The sequence below is a fragment of the Melanerpes formicivorus genome, unplaced genomic scaffold, assembly GCF_026170545.1.
Source record: "Melanerpes formicivorus ecotype bairdi unplaced genomic scaffold, bMelFor1.0.p_v2 SCAF_13, whole genome shotgun sequence".
Taxonomy (NCBI): domain Eukaryota; kingdom Metazoa; phylum Chordata; class Aves; order Piciformes; family Picidae; genus Melanerpes; species Melanerpes formicivorus.
The window spans coordinates 20,213,461-20,232,674 of NW_027142365.1; the positions used below are offsets into that span (position 1 = coordinate 20,213,461).

The following is a 19,214-nucleotide window of genomic DNA, read 5'->3' on the forward strand; positions in this document are numbered from 1 at the left end:
GTGTGCCCAGGTGGTCAGGAGGGCCAATGGCATCCTGGCCTGCATCAGGAAGAGTGTGGCCAGCAGGAGCAGGGAGGTCATTGTGCCCCTGGACACTGCACTGGTTAGGCCACACCTTGAGTCCTGTGTCCAGTTCTGGGCTCCTCAGGTTAGGAAGGAGGTTGACTTGCTGGAAGGTGTCCAGAGAAGGGCAACAAAGCTGGGGAGGGGTCTGGAGCACAGCCCTGTGAGGAGAGGCTGAGGGAGCTGGGGTTGCTTAGCCTGGAGAAGAGGAGGCTCAGGGGAGACCTCATTGCTCTCTACAACTACCTGAAGGGAGGTTGTAGCCAGGTGGAGGTTGGTCTCTTCTCCCAGGCAAGCAGCACCAGAACAAGAGGACACAGTCTCAAGCTGTGCGAGGGGAGGTTTAGGCTGGAGGTTAGGAGGAAGTTCTACACACAGAGAGTGATTGCCCATTGGGATGTGCTGCCCAGGGAGGTGGTGGAGTCACCATCACTGGAGGTGTTCAGGAGGAGACTTGCTGGGGTGCTTGGTGCCATGGGTTAGTTGTTTAGGTGGTGTTGGATTGGTTGATGGGTTGGACTCGATGATCTTGAAGGTCTCTTCCAACCTAGTCTGGTTTGGTTTATTCTAAAACATTTATAAGTTTGGTTGATAGGATGAGGAATGGTTTGAAATGAGAGCAGGGCAGACTTAGGTTGGACATCAGGAGGAAGCTCTGCACAATGAGGGTGATGACACACTGGAACAGGTTGCTCAGGGATGTGGTGCAGGCTCCATCCTTAGAGGCACTCAAGGTCAAAGGTGCTGGGGCCCTGAGCCACCAGATCTAGTTGGAGGTGTCCCTGCTGAGTGCAGAGGGGTTGGCCAAGATGCCCTTTGAGGGTCCCTTCCCAGACAGTGCACTCTGTGAACAAGCAAAGCTAAGAAAGGGTCCTGCAGCCTAGGGCATGGCTGCTGCTCAGAGACAGCACATCTGTTCTGTGCAGTGAAGGGAAGCCAACATCAGAAGGAGGAAACAGTCCAGAAGAGGAGGAATTCTAGCACCTAAAGGTATTTGTTAACAATCACTAACAAAAGCTCCTGTGAAGTTCAGTCTGCTGAACAGAGGCTTCAGGGTTAGGAGCTCAGGCTTGGAACAGAACAGCAAAGGAACAGATAAACAATCTTTGGGCTTCAGAAAAACATCCCAGGAGGAAATGCTTTGTTCCCCTGGCAGACAGCCAGGAACAACTCTGCTAACTAGAGAGAGCTGGGATCCTGGCTGCAACAGCAGCTGCAGTGTGAGAACATCCTCAGGATCAAGCTACACAGAGCATGTCTGAAAGTTAGTAGGTTAGCTTCAGCCTGGAGTCACTGCTCTGTCACCTCCTCCAGAATCAGTCAGCAGAGAAGACAGACACAGAACCAAGATTACCCTCAGAAGGAGGCCATGAGAATGCTCAGGGGGTTGGAGCAGCTCTGCTATGAGGACAGGCTGAGGGAGCTGGGGGTGTTCAGCCTGGAGAAGAGAAGGCTCCAGGGAGACCTAAGAGCAGCCTGCCAGGACCTGAAGGGGGCTGCAAGAAGGCTGCAGAGGGACTGTTTGCAAAGGCCTGCAGGGACAGGAGCAGGGGCAATGGCTTCAAACTAGAGCAGAGCAGATTGAGATTGGATGTGAGGAACAAGTTCTGCAGCAGGAGGGTGGTGGAACACTGGCACAGGTTGCCCAGGGAGGTGGTTGAGGCTCCATGCCTGGAGATATTGAAGGTGAGGCTGGAGAGGGCTGTGGGCAACCTGATCCAGTGGAGGATGTCCCTGCTGAGTGCAGGGGGTTGGACTGGGTGAGCTTTGGAGCTCCCTTCCAGCCCAGCCCAGTCTGTGACTCTATGACTTACAAGGAACCAGAAGATGACTGCCTGCCCTATGGCAAAGTTCATCCCTAGGAATGTCCTCACCCCACAGATGTTAAGGACACCCCTGCCAGAGCCCTGCTAACACCAAGCAGCATCTGAGAACAGGAGTGTGTATGTCTCTGGTCAGAAAGCTGGTTCCTCCTCTTCTGAAAAGTAGTTCTGCAAAGTACTCATGTTTCTAGAAAGGAAGAAATGTGAAGCCTTTAAAAAAAGTCAGCCCAAAGCAAGGCTTCAAGAGGTGATCACAGAGTCACAGAACTGTCAGGGCTGGAAGGGACCTCAAGGCTCAGCCAGTCCCAACCCCCCTGCCATGGCCAGGGACACCTCACACTACAGCAGGTTGCTCACAGCCACATCCAGCCTGGCTGCAAACACCTCCAGCCAGGAGGCTTCCACCACCTCCCTGGGCAACCTGTGCCAGGCTCTCACCACCCTCATGGGGAACAACTTCTTCCTCACAGCCAATCTCAATCTCCCCACTTCTACTTTTGCTCCATCCCCCCCAGTCCTATCCCTCTCTGACACCCTCAAAAGTCCCTCCCCAGCTTTCTTGGAGCCCCCTGCAGATCCTGGAAGGCCACAAGAAGGTCTCCTGGGAGCCTTCTCCTCCCCAGACTGCACAACCCCAACTCTCTCAGGCTGTCTCCAGAGCAGAGCAGCTCCAGCCCTCTGCTCCTCCTCCTGGCCCTTCTCTGGACACCTTCCTGCACCTCCAGATCCTTCCTGGCACAGAGGCTCCAGAACTGGCCCCAGAGCTCCAGCTGTGGTCTCAGCAGCGTGAAGCAGAGGGGCAGAATCCCCTCCCTGGCCCTGCTGGCTGTGCTTCTCCTGATGCTCTAGTCCTCAGCTGTGTCAGGGCACTGCCATCTAGGGACAGCATGAGGTGCCAGATCCTGGCACAGTTACAGCTTCAGCTGGATTCTTACTCAGCTGCTACACTGCAGCCTTTAGAACAGAGGGAAAAACATCTGTCTCACCATGCCTTCCTAGTGTGGGTAACTGTGGCAAGAGATGAGAATAAGGCTTAAAGGGGACCATGTCTGATAGTCAAAGAAGGGGATCACCCCTGGGGGCCCAAACCAATTCCCATCACCATCCATGACCCTCTCTGAAATACAAACAGTGCAGGAGTCAGAGCTCTACACTCCCTGGCAATTCCTCAGGTTTGCAATTCACTGTGCTCTTTGGCAGTGATAAAACTACTGGCAGGGCCTTTGAAATGGTTGAAGAAGAGCTGCAGTGGCCTCACAGCACTGCTGACTGCAAGGCAATGCCATTGGGGAAAGGCAGTTCAGTGAATGTGTTTACTTATGACAACAGCATCACCTTTTACCTGCCCATGGCAGGGGGGCTGGAACTAGATAATCCCTGAGGTCCCTTCCAACCCTGACAAGTCTGTGGCTCTCATTAGCCAGCATCACCTTCCTGTGATATTGGCCAGCATTACCCAGCCAGAATTAGAATGGAATGGAAGGAATGGAATGGAATACAGAACACATGAATCCTTAACACCTGTACCTGGAAAAAAGCAACAAACCTTCCCCCAGCCAGACTAAACCACAAGGCCCAATGCTCCTTTTCTCCCCTCACTGTTGCCTGCCTTCCATTAGGCCTAAGCAGGCCAGAACAGAATGGAATGGAACAGAATGGAATGGAACAGAATGGAATGGAACAGAATGGAATGGAACAGAATGGAATGAAATGGAATGGAATAGAATGGAATGGAATTAACCAAGTTGGAAAAGACCTTTGAGATCATCAAGTCCAACCTATCACCCAGCACCATCTGATCAACTAAACCATGGCCCCAAGTGCCTCATCCAGGCTCTTCCTCAACACCTCCAGGGATGGGGACTCCACCACCTCCCTGGGCAGCACATCCCAATGGCCAATCTCTCTTGCTGGGAAGAATTTCTTCCTCACCTCCAGCCTAAACCTCCCCTGGCACAGCCTGAGACTGTGTCCTCTTGTTCTGGTGCTGGGTGCCTGGGAGAAGAGACCAACCCCCACCTGGCTACAACCTCCCTTCAGGTAGTTGTAGATTGCAATAAGGTCTCCCCTGAGCCTCATTGGCAGGGGGGTTGGAACTGGATAATCCTTGAGGTCCCTTCCAACCCTGACAACTCTATGGTTCTCATTTGCCAGCATCACCTTCCTGTGATACTGGCCAGCATTACCCAGCCAGAACTGGCCAGCATCTCCCACACATCCCCAAGCCTGTAGCTCACCAGGGGGTTGTTGTGAACCAGGTGGAGGAAAATACACCTGAATAACTGCATAACTGAGTAACTGTGGCTACTGCATAAGGTGACTGAGAATGAAGACAGTTTCTAGTGGTCAGGGCTGAGGCTCTAGTTCATAGCATCCAGATGAACACAGACAATGATGGCTTGGGGCCCTTGCCCATGAATGCACTGACATCTCTGGGGTGGGGTTTTCTGATAAGGAAAGTAGAAGGAACAAAATCTTCACTTACAAGAAACTGTAACTTTTTATACCATTTCCTTGAGTCCTGCTGTTTAAGGGCAGAGAGGCTCTGCAGAGGGACCTTGCCAGGCTGGGCAGATGGGCAGAGTCCAAAGGCAGGAGATTGAACACATCCAAGTGCCAGGTGCTGCACATTGACACCAACAACAACAGGCAGTGCTACAGGCTGGGGGCAGAGTGGCTGAGAGCAGCCAGGCAGAAAGGGACCTGGGGGTGCTGGTTGACAGCAGCTGAACATGAGCCAGCAGTGTGCCCAGGCAGCCAAGAGGGCCAATGGCATCCTGGCCTGCATTAGGAACAGTGTGGCCAGCAGGAGCAGGGAGCTCATTGTGCCCTGTGCTCAGCACTGGTTAGGCCACACCTTGAGTACTGTGTCCAGTTCTGGGCTCCTCAGTTTAGGAAGGATATTGAGAGACTTGAAGGTGTCCAGAGAAGGGCAACAAGGCTGGGGAGGGGTCTGGAGCACAGCCCTGTGAGGAGAGGCTGAGGGAGCTGGGGTTGCTTAGCCTGGAGAAGAGGAGGCTCAGGGGAGACCTTCTTGCTCTCTCCAACTCCCTGAAGGGAGGTTGTAGCCAGGTGGGGGTTGGTCTCTTCTCCCAGGCACCCAGCACCAGAACAAGAGGACACAGTCTCAAGCTGTGCCAGGGGAGGTTTAGGCTGGAGGTTAGGAAGAAGTTCTTCCCAGCAAGAGAGATTGGCCATTGGGATGTGCTGCCCAGGGAGGTGGTGGAGTCCCCATCCCTGGAGGTGTTTAGGAAGAGCCTGGATGAGGCACTTGGTGCCATGGGTTAGTTGATTAGATGGTGCTGCATGATAGGTTGGACTTGATAATCTTGAAGGTCTATTTCCAATCCGGTTAATTCTATTCCATTCCATTCTATTCTGTTCCATTCTATCTCAACCCAGGACTTGGGTGAATTTTATTAGGTTCCTCTCAGTCCTTTTGCCTAGCCTGATGTGGCTGATGTGCACAGTGGTCCCTAACCTGCAGAGACTACACTGCCATGCACCAGCATCACAGCTCACAGGATGTCAGCGGTTGGAAAGGACCCAAAGAGACCATCAAGTCCAACCCCCTGCCAGAGCAGGAGCAGAGAATCCAGCACAGCTCACACAGGAACACATCCAGACAGGGCTGCAAAGGCTCCACAGAAGGAGACTCCACAACCTCTCTGGGCAGCCTGCTCCAGGCCTCTGGGACCCTCACAGTAAAGAAGTTCCCCCTTGTGTTGAGGTGGAACCTCCTGTGTTGCAGCTTACATCCATTGCTCCTTGTCCTATCACAGGGAGCAAGTCAGCAGAGCCTGTCCCTGTCCCCTCTCTCCTGGCCCTCAGATATTTTATTAACAATGATTAAATCCCCTCTCAGTCTTCTCCTCAAGCTATGCGAGGGGAGGTTCAGGCTGGATGTGAGGAAGAAATTCTTCCCAGCAAGAGAGATTGGCCATTGGGATGTGCTGCCCAGGGAGGTGATGGAGTCACCATCCCTGGAGGTGTTGAGGAAGAGCCTGGATGAGGCACTTGGTGCCATGGTTTAGTTGATCAGATGGTGCTGGATGATAGGTTGGACTGGATGATCTCAAAGGTCTTTTCCAACCTGGTTAATTCTATTCCATTCCAATTCATTCCATTCTGTTCCATTCCGTTCCGTTCCGTTCCATTCCATTCCATTCTGTTCTGGCCTGCTTAGGCCTAATGGAAGGGAGGCAACAGTGAGGGGAGAAAAGGAGCATTGGGCCTTGTGGTTTAGTCTGGCTGGGGGAAGGTTTGTTGCTTTTTTCCAGGTACAGGTGTTAAAGATTCATGTGTTCTGTATCACAGAACCACCAACGGTGGAAGAGACCTCAAAGGTCATCGAGTCCAACCTGTCAACACAGACCTCATGGCTAGACCATGGCTCCAAGTGCCACATCCAATCCCCTCTTGAACACCTCCAGGGATGGGGACTCCACCAACTCCCTGGGCAGCACATTCCAATGGCTAACAACTCTCTCTGGGAAGAACTTTCTCCTCACCTCCAGCCTAAACCTCCCCTGGCACAGCTTGAGACTGTGTCCTCTTGTTCTGGTGCTGGCTGCCTGGGAGAAGAGACCAACCCCCACCTGGCTACAACCTCCCTTCAGGGAGTTGGAGAGAGCAATGAGGTCTCCCCTGAGCCTCCTCTTCTCCAGGCTAAGCAACCCCAGCTCCCTCAGCCTCTCCTCACAGGGCTGTGCTCAAGGCCTCTCCCCAGCTTTGTTGCCCTTCTCTGGACACCTTCAAGTGTCTCAATGTCCTTCTTAAACTGAGGGGCCCAGAACTGGACACAGGACTCAAGGTGTGGCCTAACCAGTGCTGAGCACAGGGCAGAATGACTCCTGCTGGCCACACTGGATGTGCCTGCAGTCTGCATTTCTGTATTTGTCCCCAGTTCACTGAGAGCCTCTTCAGTTTATTTCCTTTGGGAGTAAAACCAATTCTGTTGGCTCTTCAAACAAAGGCAAGAGCATCTTCCAGTGCCACAGGGGTTAGCAACTCATAGTATGCAAAACTGATGAACAAAGCCAAACCAGGAGCAACTTACTCATTCCTGAGCACTCTCTGTCTCCATCCCACACGTTAGAAACGGCATGGCCCGTCAGCAGGAGGTTAATCAAGCTTTGGCTGCACAGGAGAAAGAAGCATGCTGTCACAAGGGCTGCAACCACTCTTCAGAGCCAAATGGTGTCTCTAACCAATGAAAGAGCTGCTGTGTTTCTGACACAGCTAAGCAGAGACTCTCCAACTGTATTCCTTCAATGCAGCTGGAATTCAGTGATGCTCATACGGTCTCCACTCTCCCAAGTAACAACTTGGTACACGAGCACAGCCCTGGACTGCAGAGCTGTTCCTCCAACAGATCAGCAATAACACCAGCCCCTGCTTCAGAACTCAGGCACCAAACAGAGTAAGCAGTGAGAAGTGTTAGGTGTTGGGTTTAGGTGAAGTTAGAATGGAACCTTTGTCATCATTAAGAGCTCCAGAACCATCAACAATTAGCCCACTGATCTACTCCCAGTGGTGGCAGCTTACCTTCCATGACCATACACAGGATCTATCAATGGCTCAGTTGCATCTTCAATTTCATTCTTAATGTTTTCAATACCCTACAGAAAGATGACAAACATTGTTGCTCTCTGAAGGTTCTGAGCTGCACCCTTCCCTACAACAGGATGCACCAGCAGGACACTAGGAGGCTGATGTTCTGAAGTCAGTTGATAGCTAAATCCACTTCTTTCCCTTGGTGAGAGAGGTTAGCCACAGACAAGCAAGTTTCTTCCTAAAATCTGCAATTCCCCCAGACCAGGAGAAAAACACCCACAAAAATCAAACCTCTAACCTCCCCCCCACTAAGGTTTTCAAGTTTTTCTGCTGGCCATGGACTACCAGATGGATAAAGACATTGCCCCATCCAGTTAGCTCAGGTTGGCTTAGTTGAGCAGCTTCACTGGTATCACAGCCTATGCAAGCCTGGTTTATCCCCCTTTGAGGTCTGCTCAAATCAAGGGGCAGGAAACAAGGAGAACACCAAACCAGAAACAGAAGGAGGGTCACAGGACCAAACTTTCTCTTCCCAAAGGCACAAACCACCCCACAGCCAACTCCCAAAGGCCCCACAAACCTTTGTCAGTATTACAGAGTACAGAAAGAGCAATACTCCAAATCTGTTGGTCCACACTGAGTACTGATCCCAGACAGCAGCCTTCAGTTCAGGGAAGCTCTTGAATGCTCTTTTGCTGAGGATGAGAAAACCCAACAAAAAGGGGAGAAGGTGTTTAGATGGAGCATTAGAGTAGTGTCACAAAGCACAAGCAACAGCTACCAACAGACCCAACATGAAAATGGCCAACTGAGAGCAGAGTAAATCTGGTGTTGCCTGCAGCAGCTGGTCTGGAGTTACTCTGACTGCCACAGAGCTATCTGTATTTACCCTTCAGAAGAAGAGCAATCATTCTGGAGCAGTGTGTGATGAGGGACATGGGTTTTGTGTGCAAACACCAACCAGCACCTTGCCCTTGGGAAAGAGCCAAGTGGCTTGAACCAGTAATTCTCCAAAAGACTGTCACTGAAACTGGGCTGGATGCCACCACAGGCAGGTGTTCTGAGAGACATTCAGGTCATAAGCTGGGCAGAACAAGACCCTTCCACCTCACCAGGCCAGACCATCCTTCAGGCTTCCCAAGGAATTATTACACTGCACATTAAACTTGACTTAGCTCTGGAAAAAGCAAACCATTCCAAACCAGGAATGGGACATGAACCTTTCAGCAGCTGCCTGGGGCTGCTGCCTGGGTGATGAGCTGACGGCAGGTGAGCAAAGGTGAAACAAGAAAAAGTGGAAGAAAGGAAGAGCCCCTCCAGGACTCCACTCCAGCAATACACTCTGTAGAGCTCAACACTGCTGTTCAGAGTGGATATCTAGTTGGAATGACTCAAAAACTAATCACACTCTCTGCTCATCCTGCACAAGCTTTGATCTATTATCTTCCTCTTGATTTCTTGCACATTGTTTTGTTGTTAAACCCAAACATCTGCAAAGATCTACCCCGAGCTGGTCCTTACTCTGGAAATCTACCCAGAGCTGGAGATTACTCTGGAAACCTACCCCCAGCTGGTCCTTTACTCTGGAAATCTACCCCCAGCTGGTCCTTTACTCTGGAAATCTATCCCCCAGCTGGTCCTTTACTCTGGAAATCTACCCCCAGCTGGAGCTTACTCTGGAAATCTACCCAGAGCTGGAGATTACTCTGGAAATCTACCCCCAGCTGGTCCTTTACTCTGGAAATCTACCCCCAGCTGGTCCTTACTCTGGAAATCTACCCCCCGCTGGTCCTTACTCTGGAAATCTACCCCCAGCTGGTCCTTTACTCTGGAAATCTACCCCCAGCTGGTCCTTACTCTGGAAATCCACCCCCAGCTGGTCCTTTACTCTGGAAATCTACCCCCAGCTGGTCCTTACTCTGGAAATCTACCCCCAGCTGGTCCTTTACTCTGGAAATCTACCCCCAGCTGGTCCTTTACTCTGGAAATCTACCCCCAGTTGGTCCTTACTCTAGAAATCTACCCCCAACTGGCCTTTACTCTGGAAATCTACCCCCAGCTGGTCCTTTACTCTGGAAATCTATCCCCCAGCTGGTCCTTTACTCTGGAAATCTACCCCCAGCTGGAGCTTACTCTGGAAATCTACCCAGAGCTGGAGATTACTCTGGAAATCTACCCCCAGCTGGTCCTTTACTCTGGAAATCTACCCCCAGCTGGTCCTTACTCTGGAAATCTACCCCCAGCTGGTCCTTACTCTGGAAATCTACCCCCCGCTGGTCCTTTACTCTGGAAATCTATCCCCCAGCTGGTCCTTTACTCTGGAAATCTACCCCCAGTTGGTCCTTACTCTAGAAATCTACCCCCAACTGGCCTTTACTCTGGAAATCTACCCCCAGCTGGTCCTTCACTCTGCAAATCTACCCCCAGCTGGTCCTTACTCTGGAAATCTACCCCAAGCTGGTCCTTACTCTGGAAATCTACCCCCAGCTGGTCCTTTACTCTGGAAATCTACCCCCAGCTGGTCCTTACTCTGGAAATCTACCCCCAGCTGGTCCTTACTCTGGAAATCTACCCCCAGCTGGTCCTTACTCTGGAAATCTACCCCCCGCTGGTCCTTTACTCTGGAAATCTACCCCCCGCTGGTCCTTTACTCTGGAAATCTACCCCCAGCTGGTCCTTACTCTGGAAATCTACCCCCCGCTGGTCCTTACTCTGGAAATCTACCCCCAGCTGGTCCTTCACTCTGCAAATCTACCCCCAGCTGGTCCTTACTCTGGAAATCTACCCCAAGCTGGTCCTTACTCTGGAAATCTACCCCCAGCTGGTCCTTTACTCTGGAAATCTACCCCCAGCTGGTCCTTACTCTGGAAATCTACCCCCAGCTGGTCCTTTACTCTGGAAATCTACCCCCAGCTGGTCCTTACTCTGGAAATCTACCCCCAGCTGGTCCTTTACTCTGGAAATCTACCCCCAGCTGGTCCTTACTCTGGAAATCTACCCCCAGCTGGTCCTTACTCTGGAAATCTACCCCCAGCTGGTCCTTTACTCTGGAAATCTACCCCCAGCTGGTCCTTACTCTGGAAATCTACCCCCAGCTGGTCCTTTACTCTGGAAATCTACCCCCAGCTGGTCCTTACTCTGGAAATCTACCCCCAGCTGGTCCTGACTCTGGAAATCTACCCCCAGCTGGTCCTTTACTCTGGAAATGTATCCTGAACTGGAGGTTACTCTAGAAATCTACCCCTAGCTGGTCCTTTACTCTGGAAATGTATCCAGAGCTGGAGGTTACTCTAGAAATCTACCCCTAGCTGGTCCTTTACTCTGGAAATGTATCCAGAGCTGGAGGTTACTCTAGAAATCTACCCCCAGCTGGTTCTTTACTCTGGAAATCTACCCCCAGCTGGTCCTCACTCTGGCTAACACTTGAGAATGTTAACCTGCTTTTCCTTATGGATAGAGTACATGCAGCATACAAGGTATGTATGCAAAGGCAGAGTCAGCTCTGGGGGAAAAAAGACAGCTCTGGGGAAAAACCAAAACCAACCCAGCTCTGGGTAAAAAAAGAAGTCAGCTCTGAAAAAGGTCAGTTCTGGAATCCACCACTCAGCTTGCTCTGAAGACAGATGCCAGAGTGGTCATGCCCAGCAAGAAAGAGAAGCTTGCCTCCAATCAAACACTGCCTGCCAAGGGTCCTGTTTAGGATATGCATCACAAGTGTTCCACACAGAATAATCTGTGGAGATTGTGTAAATATAGAGGACCTTTCATTGATTAGTATTGAGGATCACCATCCTTCATTGATAAATATGGAGGACTATCATCTTTGATTGATAATTATTGAGGATTAACATCTTTAATGGATAAACATTGAGGATTAGCACCTTTGATAAATACTGAGGATGGGCATCTTTAATTGATAAATACTGAGGATTAGCATCTTTGATCAATATTGAGGAATATCATCTTTGATAAATACTGAGGATGGGCATCTTTAACTGATAAATACTGAGGATTAGCATCTTTAATTGATAAATACTGAGGATGGGCATCTTTAATTGATAAATACTGAGGATGGGCATCTTTAATTGATAAATACTGAGGATGGGCATCTTTGATAAATACTGAGGATGGGCATCTTTAATTGATAAATACTGAGGATGGGCATCTTTAATTGATAAATACTGAGGATTAGCATCTTTAATTGATAAATACAAAGGATTATCATCTTTAATTGATAAATACTGAGGATGGGCATCTTTAATTGATAAATACTGAGGATGGGCATCTTTAATTGATAAATACTGAGGATGGGAATCTTTAATTGATAAATACTGAGGATGGGAATCTTTAATTGATAAATACTGAGGATGGGAATCTTTAATTGATAAATACTGAGGATGGGAATCTTTAATTGATAAATACTGAGGATGGGAATCTTTAATTGATAAATACTGAGGATGGGCATCTTTGATAAATACTGAGGATGAGCATCTTTAATTGATAAATACTGAGGATGAGCATCTTTAATTGATAAATACTGAGGATGGGCATCTTTAATTGATAAATACTGAGGATGGGAATCTTTAATTGATAAATAATGAGGATTAGCATCTTTAACTGATAGATACTGAGGATGGGAATCTTTGATCAATATTGAGGAACATCATCTTTAAATGATAAATACTGAAAATGATCATCTTATATACTGAGGATTAGTATCTTTAATTGATAAATACTGAGGATGGGCATCTTTAATTGATAAATACTGAGGATTAGCATCTTTAATTGATAAATACTGAGGATTAGCATCTTTAATTGATAAATACTGAGGATGATCATCTTTGATAGATATATACTGAGGATTAATATCTTTAAGTGGTAAATATTGAAGATTAGCTTCTTTGGTTCATAAATATTGAGGATTAGGCTCTTTGGTAAGTATTGAGGATCACCATCTTTAATTGATGAATATTGAGGATTATCACCTTTGATTCCTAAATATTGAGGATCAGCATTTTTAATTGATAAATATTGAGGATCATCATCTTTGATAATTATAGAGGATTAGCTTCTTTGGTTCATAAACACTGAGGATTAGAGTCTTTAACTGATAAATACTGAGGATTAGCATCTTTGATTCATAAATATTGGGGATCACCACCTTTAATTGATAACTATTGGGGATTAGCTTCTTTGGTTCGTAACTATTGAGGATTAGAATCTTTAATTGAGAAATATTGGGGATCAGCACCTTTAATTGATAAATATTGGGGATTAGCACCTTTAACTGATAAATACTGAGGATTAGCATCTTTGATTCATAAATATTGGGAATCAACACCTTTAATTGATAACTATTGGGGATTAGCTTCTTTGGTTTGTAACTATTGAGGATTAGAATCTTTAGTTGAGAAATATTGGGGATCAGCACCTTTAATTGATAAATATTGAGGATTAGCACCTTTAACAGATAAATACTGAGGATGAGCATCTTTGATTCATAACTATTGGGGATTAGAATCTTTAACTGATAAATATTGGGGATTAGCATCTTTGGTTCATAACTATTGAGGATTAGCACCTTTAATTGAGAAATATTGTGGATTAGCATCTTTGCTCCATCTTGAGGACTATCACCTTTGATTGATAACTATTGAGGATTATCATTTTTAAGTCTTGAGGATGAGCATCTTTAATTGAAGTGTGACTCTCTATTAGCTGTTTTCACCCAGATGAACTGCCCAGGTTCTTTGGCCATTCTCACCCATCCCATTGCTCCAGTTTCATGCTCAGGGCCAATGCTCAACATCAAGATTCCACTCTGACCAGGAAACCACAGAGGAAAAGCAAACCCCCCCAAACCACACCCACACATCTGAATTTACCCTGATGCAGAACACACAGAGGAAAAAGCTCCTCAGCATATCCCACTCAGGGCTGTGAGCATCAGAGTTAACTTCAAAAGATTGTATTTGAAATGTTGCAACATATTACTTACTGAATTAATGCATGATACCGCTCAAAGCCAAGCTCTTCCACAGCCAAGGCAGCTATACACAAGAGACACTTTTCAGCACTACACATGGCAAAGAAATGACACAAGATACACACAGCAAGCTAAGTAAACTTCCAAGCTGTAATTACATTGCAAATGTTTCATCCTCCCCTCGCCATTTTCACTTTGCAACTGATTAGTTTAAACTAATTTACTGCAACAGTCGAGATTCCACCACAGCAATTAGTGAGGACATTTCTATTTGGGCTGATCCATTGACTAAAAGCACAAAGCCACTGGAGTGTGGAGCCTGGAAAACATTTGTCAGCTGCTGAGCTGTTGGTTTTGTACCAAGCTCCTCCAGCATCTGCATGCCACAGATACCATTTCTGCAAGCAAACAAGAAGTGTTAATTCCTAGAAAAGCAAGCATGGTTCATTGGATCACTCTCAGTGTAGTTTCTCTTCACATACACATTCCTCTGACTGAAATTTTGTTGGGTTCCTCCCCTCCCCCCTTTTAATATTTATATATTACCCCAACAATTAGAATAGAATAGAATAGAATAGAATAGAATAGAATAGAATAGAATAGAATAGAATAGAATAGAATAGAATAGAATAGAATAGAAATACACAGAATAAACCAGGTTGGAAGAGGCCTTCAAGATCATCGTGTCCAACCCATCAGCCAATCCAACCCACCTAAACAACTAACCCATGGCACCAAGCACCCCATCAAGTCCAAATTCAGCAGAATTCTTTTGCAAAGGGTTGGGCATTCTGCTCTGAAAGGAATTCCCATTGGTCTCTTTTCATAATGGCTCCACAGCCTTTCCAACAAGGGTTGTGTCCCAGGCAGGAAAAAAATACAGCATTAGTGCCTTCCCAAGCTCAACACAGGCTTGATACCTCTGCCCCCTTCACAACACTTCCAAACCAAGGTGTTACAGTTTGAAGGGGGAACTTTAGCCCAGCCCCTGATTGCAAAGCCTGAAAGTAAAACAAATCAGCATTGGATGGAAAGGAGAAAGAACACCGAGGGCCACAGAATTCATTGGATTGCTAACGGGGACTCAGAGGAGAGGCACAAAATGTTCTCTCTTCTTCTGTCACTTCTGCTTGCAACTTTCCTCTCTCTCTCCCCTGTGGCCTTGCCAGGGTATCTCTGTTTTGACTACTGAGTTAACAGGAGGGAGGGAGGGAGTGGGGGAAGAGGTGAATGGACCCAAGCCAGTCCAGGGGGGTCTAAGGAGTTTCTGTGTTGTTTATAAACTGTGACCATATCCATGTGGTACATCTAGAGTGTAGCTCGGACATGTTCCTTGCACTTCACAGTTCTAGGTTGTAGTTTGTTTGTAAATAGAGCTTCATTTGCTTCCCTCCCAAACTGAGCTGGCCTGGCAAACTTTATTTGGGGGGTAGTTTCTCCAAATTGGTTTGGGGGGTAATTGCAACCCAGCACACAAGGGGATGAAATGAGCTTTCAGAAGATGCATTCTTTCACCAAGAGGAAGTTGTGCTTGCTGGCTGGGCAATTATCAAATTACACATAAGCACTGAAATGTTAAAACTCCAGCAGTCTCCAGTGCCTTCTATGCCCATTAACACTTAACCTTCATGCTGGTGGAGTAGCATCAAAAGCAGAGCAGTCTGCTTTCTGCTAAACACTTCAATTATGCCTGAGCATTCAGCTACTGAATCTGGCTGCATACAACTCATTCATGACCTGAAGCCACTGCTGGTCAGTTCTCCCACCAGAATTCCAGAAAGGCCTTTAATGCCCTTTCTGATTGCCTTTTGAAAGCTCCATTTGATTTGCCTAGCTGCAAGTACAACTGGTTCTCCAGCAAGAGAATACTTCCATTTTCCACTTCAGCAATCAGGCAGCAGTGTCTTAAGAGTATTGTGTCTTTGGAAAACTACAAAGACCTGCTAAAAGTCACTCAAGAGCAAAACCAGACTCAAGAAAGTGGATTTCTAGGACATTGTAAAAACAAACCAAAGAAAGAGAGAATAAACACTGAATCTAACTTGGAGAAAATCCTACAGGAACTCCCCCTGCTCTAAGAACATGCTTCTGCAAGCAGAAACTGGTACTGGTCAATGGTAGGCTGAACATGAGCCTGCAGTGTGCCCAGGCAGCCAGGAGGGCCAATGGCATCCTGGCCTGCATCAGGAAGAGTGTGGCCAGCAGGAGCAGGGAGGTCATTCTGCCCCTGTACACTGCACTGGTTAGGCCACACCTTGAGTCCTGTGTCCAGTTCTGGGCCCCTCAGTTTAGGAAGGAGGTTGACTTGCTGGAAGGTGTCCAGAGAAGGGCAACAAAGCTGGGGAGGGGTCTGGAGCACAGCCCTGTGAGGAGAGGCTGAGAGAGCTGGGGTTGCTTAGCCTGGAGAAGAGGAGGCTCAGGGGAGACCTAATTGCTCTCTCCAGCTACCTGAAGGGAGGTTGTAGCCAGGTGGGGGTTGGTCTCTTCTCCCAGGCAGCCAGAACCAGAACAAGAGGACACAGTCTCAGGCTTTGCCAGGGGAGGTTTAGGCTGGAGGTTAGGAAGAAGTTCTACACAGAGAGAGTGATTGGCCATTGGGATGTGCTGCCCAGGGAGGTGGTGGAGTCACCATCCCTGGAGGTGTTCAGGAGGAGACTTGATGGGGTGCTTGGTGCCATGGGTTAGTTGATTGGGTGGTGTTGGATTGGTTGATGGGTTGGACTCGATGATCTTGAAGGTCTCTTCCAACCTGGTTTACTACTACTACTACTATTATTATTATTATTATAAAGTTAGAGGGACTAAGCCCTATAAAGCAATCTTTGAACCTGGGAACTTGCACTACTGCAGCAGCCAACAGGTGGCCGACACTGCATCACTGCCAGACACCACAACAGCAGATGAACAATGCTGCTGCCTTGGGTGTGCTGGAATCCACCTCTTGCTCACACAGCAGGATGTCAGGCAGGTCATTCTGCTGCTACAGAACAGAGGGACAGCTAAGGGAGCTGCTGTTGGAAACAGAGGGAAAGAAGTAGAAAGCCTGAAGAGAAGTGCAGCTACACACAGCCCCAGCAAGGCTAAATACAGGCAGTGATTAGTGGAGAGGAAAAGAGCAGAGAGAGCTGTATGAGGAACTCTTTCAGATGGTAGCCTGGCATGCTGTGTCTAATCATGCTTAATGGCTTTACTACACATTGATTCCCATATTCCAGTTCCAAAGCAGTAGCCTGTCATGTGGAATTGTCCCTGGAATGCTCCCCCAGGCACACAACTCATCTCTTAAGCCCTACCAACAGCAATACCTGGTTCTGTTTATTGATTGCAGCAACCAAGCAGGAAATAAATCTGTTCCTTGGCACTGGAAGTAGCAGAACTCAGCATTAGGAATCATAGAATGGTCTGGGTTGGAAGTCATCCACTCCAACCCCACTTCCACTCAGCAGGGACATCCTCCACTAGATCAGGTTGCCCAGAGCCCTGTGCAGCCTCACCTTGAATATCTCCAGGCATGGGGCCTCGATTACCTCCCTGGGCAACCTGTGCCAGTGTTCCACCACCTCCTGGTGCAGAACTTGTTCCTCACATCCAATAGTATCATAGTATCATTGAGGGTTGGAAGGGACCACAAGGATCATCTAGTTCCAACCCCCCCTGCCATGGGCAGGGACACCCCACACTAGATCAGGCTGACCAGAGCCTCATCCAGCCTGGGCTTAAACACCTCCAGGGACAGGGCCCCAACCACCTCCCTGGACAACCCATTCCAGGGCTTCACCACTCTCATGGGGAAGAACTTCCTCCTTCCCTCCAGCCTGAATCTCCCCACCTCCATCTTCATTCCATTCCCCCTAGTCCTATCACTGCCTGAGATCCTGAGCAGTCCCTCCCCAGCCTTCCTGTAGCCCCCTTCAGATACTGGAAGGCCACAATGAGGTCACCTGGGAGCCTTCTCTTCTCCAGACTGAACAGCCCCAACTCCCTCAATCTGTCTAGTTTGAAGCCATTGCCCCTGGTCCTGTCCCTGCAGGCCATTGCAAACAGTCTCTCTGCAGCCTTCTTGTAGGCCCTCTTCAGGTACTGGAAGGTTGCTATGAGGTCTCCACATCTTTGCCCCAAGACTAACCAAGCAGGAAGCTGGTCTGTACTAAATAGCTGAAAAGAAAGCTCCACAACAAAGAGCAAAATCCCTAACCAATATCATGGAGTCTATTGCCTTATGGATGTAAGGCAAAATATTGTTGGAACTGTGGAGCACACAGGAGGTATATTGAGGATGTAGCAGGGACTGCAGAACATGAGCAACAAACAGGTTAAGGGAAAAGCAGACTGTTCCTGGTCCATGCATCCTGCTCTTCAGAAGCACATTCCATGGCATTAAGGACAAGTCAGGTGGAACTTGTAGACTTGTCCAGAAAGAATGGAGATATTTAATAGAATGGATGAGCTCACTAAGGGTTGGGGTTAAGAATTATTAATTGGGTGTTTAAAATGACTTGCTGATGAGTATTTTCTCCAGAACACACCAGCAGATGAATCAAGAGGGCAGGAAAAGCCTATTGATAATTAGGCTCTGGAAGCTTCATAATATGAGCAAGGGCTTTGAAGGCAACTGGAAAACCCAGAGCAGGGAGGAATGTCAGGGTTACATCTGCCTCGACCCTGCCCTGCCAAGGAAGATTTACTGTCACTTACTAAGCAGCAAAGCTGTAGGCACAACCTCCTGTGTGACACTTCTGCAGAACAACCCCAACACATTCACTTTGGAACCACTGGGGGGGGGCTCCTGTTTTTTCAGTTCAGTGACACTTAATTATCACAGAGCACAGGATGTTAGGGATGGGAAAGGGTTGGAGAGCTTCCAGTCCAACCCCTGCCAGAGCAGGAGCAGAGAATCCAGCACAGGTCACACAGGAACACATCCAGACAGGGCTGCAAAGGCTCCACAGAAGGAGACTCCACAACCTCTCTGGCAGCCTGCTCCAGGCCCCTGGGACCCTCACAGGGAAGAAGTTCCTCCTCATGCTGAGCTGGAACCTCCTGTGCTGCAGTTTCCATCCATTGCCCCTTGGCCTACCCCAGGGCACAGTGAGCAGAGGCTGTCCCTGTCCCTTCCTTCCTGAGCCCCAGCCCTCAGCTATTGATAGACATTGATCAGATCCCTCTCAGCCTTCTCCTCTCCAGACTGAACAGCCCCAGGGCTCTCAGCCTCTCCTCCCCAGGCAGTGCTGCAGTCCCTGCAGCATCCTTGTATCCCTCCCTTGGACTCTCTCCAGCAGCTCCCTGTCCCTCCTGAACTGGGGAGCCCAGAACTGGATGTAATATTCCAGGTGGGGCCTCAGCATGGCAGAGTTCTTACAGTTTGAGCTTTCTGAAGCACATGGAGCACTTGACAGAAGTGGATGGAGATGACTTGTAACAGAAAGAGGTCCAGCACTACTCATTGCTACAGCATGGAGAGATCTACTTGTACAGTTCTTACTCTGGGGTTCTGCCACCCACTCCTTGCCTCAAAAGATGGCAACTGTACAAGCAGCTTCCATGGGAAGAGCTGCTCACACTTCTTAAGGGACACATTGGGAACAGAAACTAAGAGAAAAAGAAGCTAAGCTTTTACCTTTTAGACATCTTCTGTGGAAAGATGCATGAAAGACACATCTCCAGGAGCTGCTGTGCCCAGGGAAACTGGGTCCACAGACAAACTGTGTGTCCACAGACAAGCTGTGTGCCCATATGACAAACTGTGTGCCCACAGACAAACTGTGTGTCCATAAGACACACTGTGT

The 19,214-nt window shown here is 48.4% G+C and overlaps 1 protein-coding gene across 1 annotated transcript in view; it reads right to left on the reverse strand.

The window, feature by feature from the left end:
* Window positions 1–19,214, reverse strand: part of MINDY3 (MINDY lysine 48 deubiquitinase 3) — a 64,670-nt gene that overhangs the window by 20,763 nt on the left and 24,693 nt on the right. The window contains exons 5-8 of the mRNA XM_068146380.1: window positions 13,441–13,492; window positions 8,023–8,137; window positions 7,434–7,507; window positions 6,946–7,025 (exon numbers count right to left, since the gene is read on the reverse strand). Of these exons, the coding sequence (XP_068002481.1) occupies window positions 6,946–7,025; window positions 7,434–7,507; window positions 8,023–8,137; window positions 13,441–13,492 (321 nt within the window). The remainder of the gene's footprint in view (window positions 1–6,945; window positions 7,026–7,433; window positions 7,508–8,022; window positions 8,138–13,440; window positions 13,493–19,214) is intronic.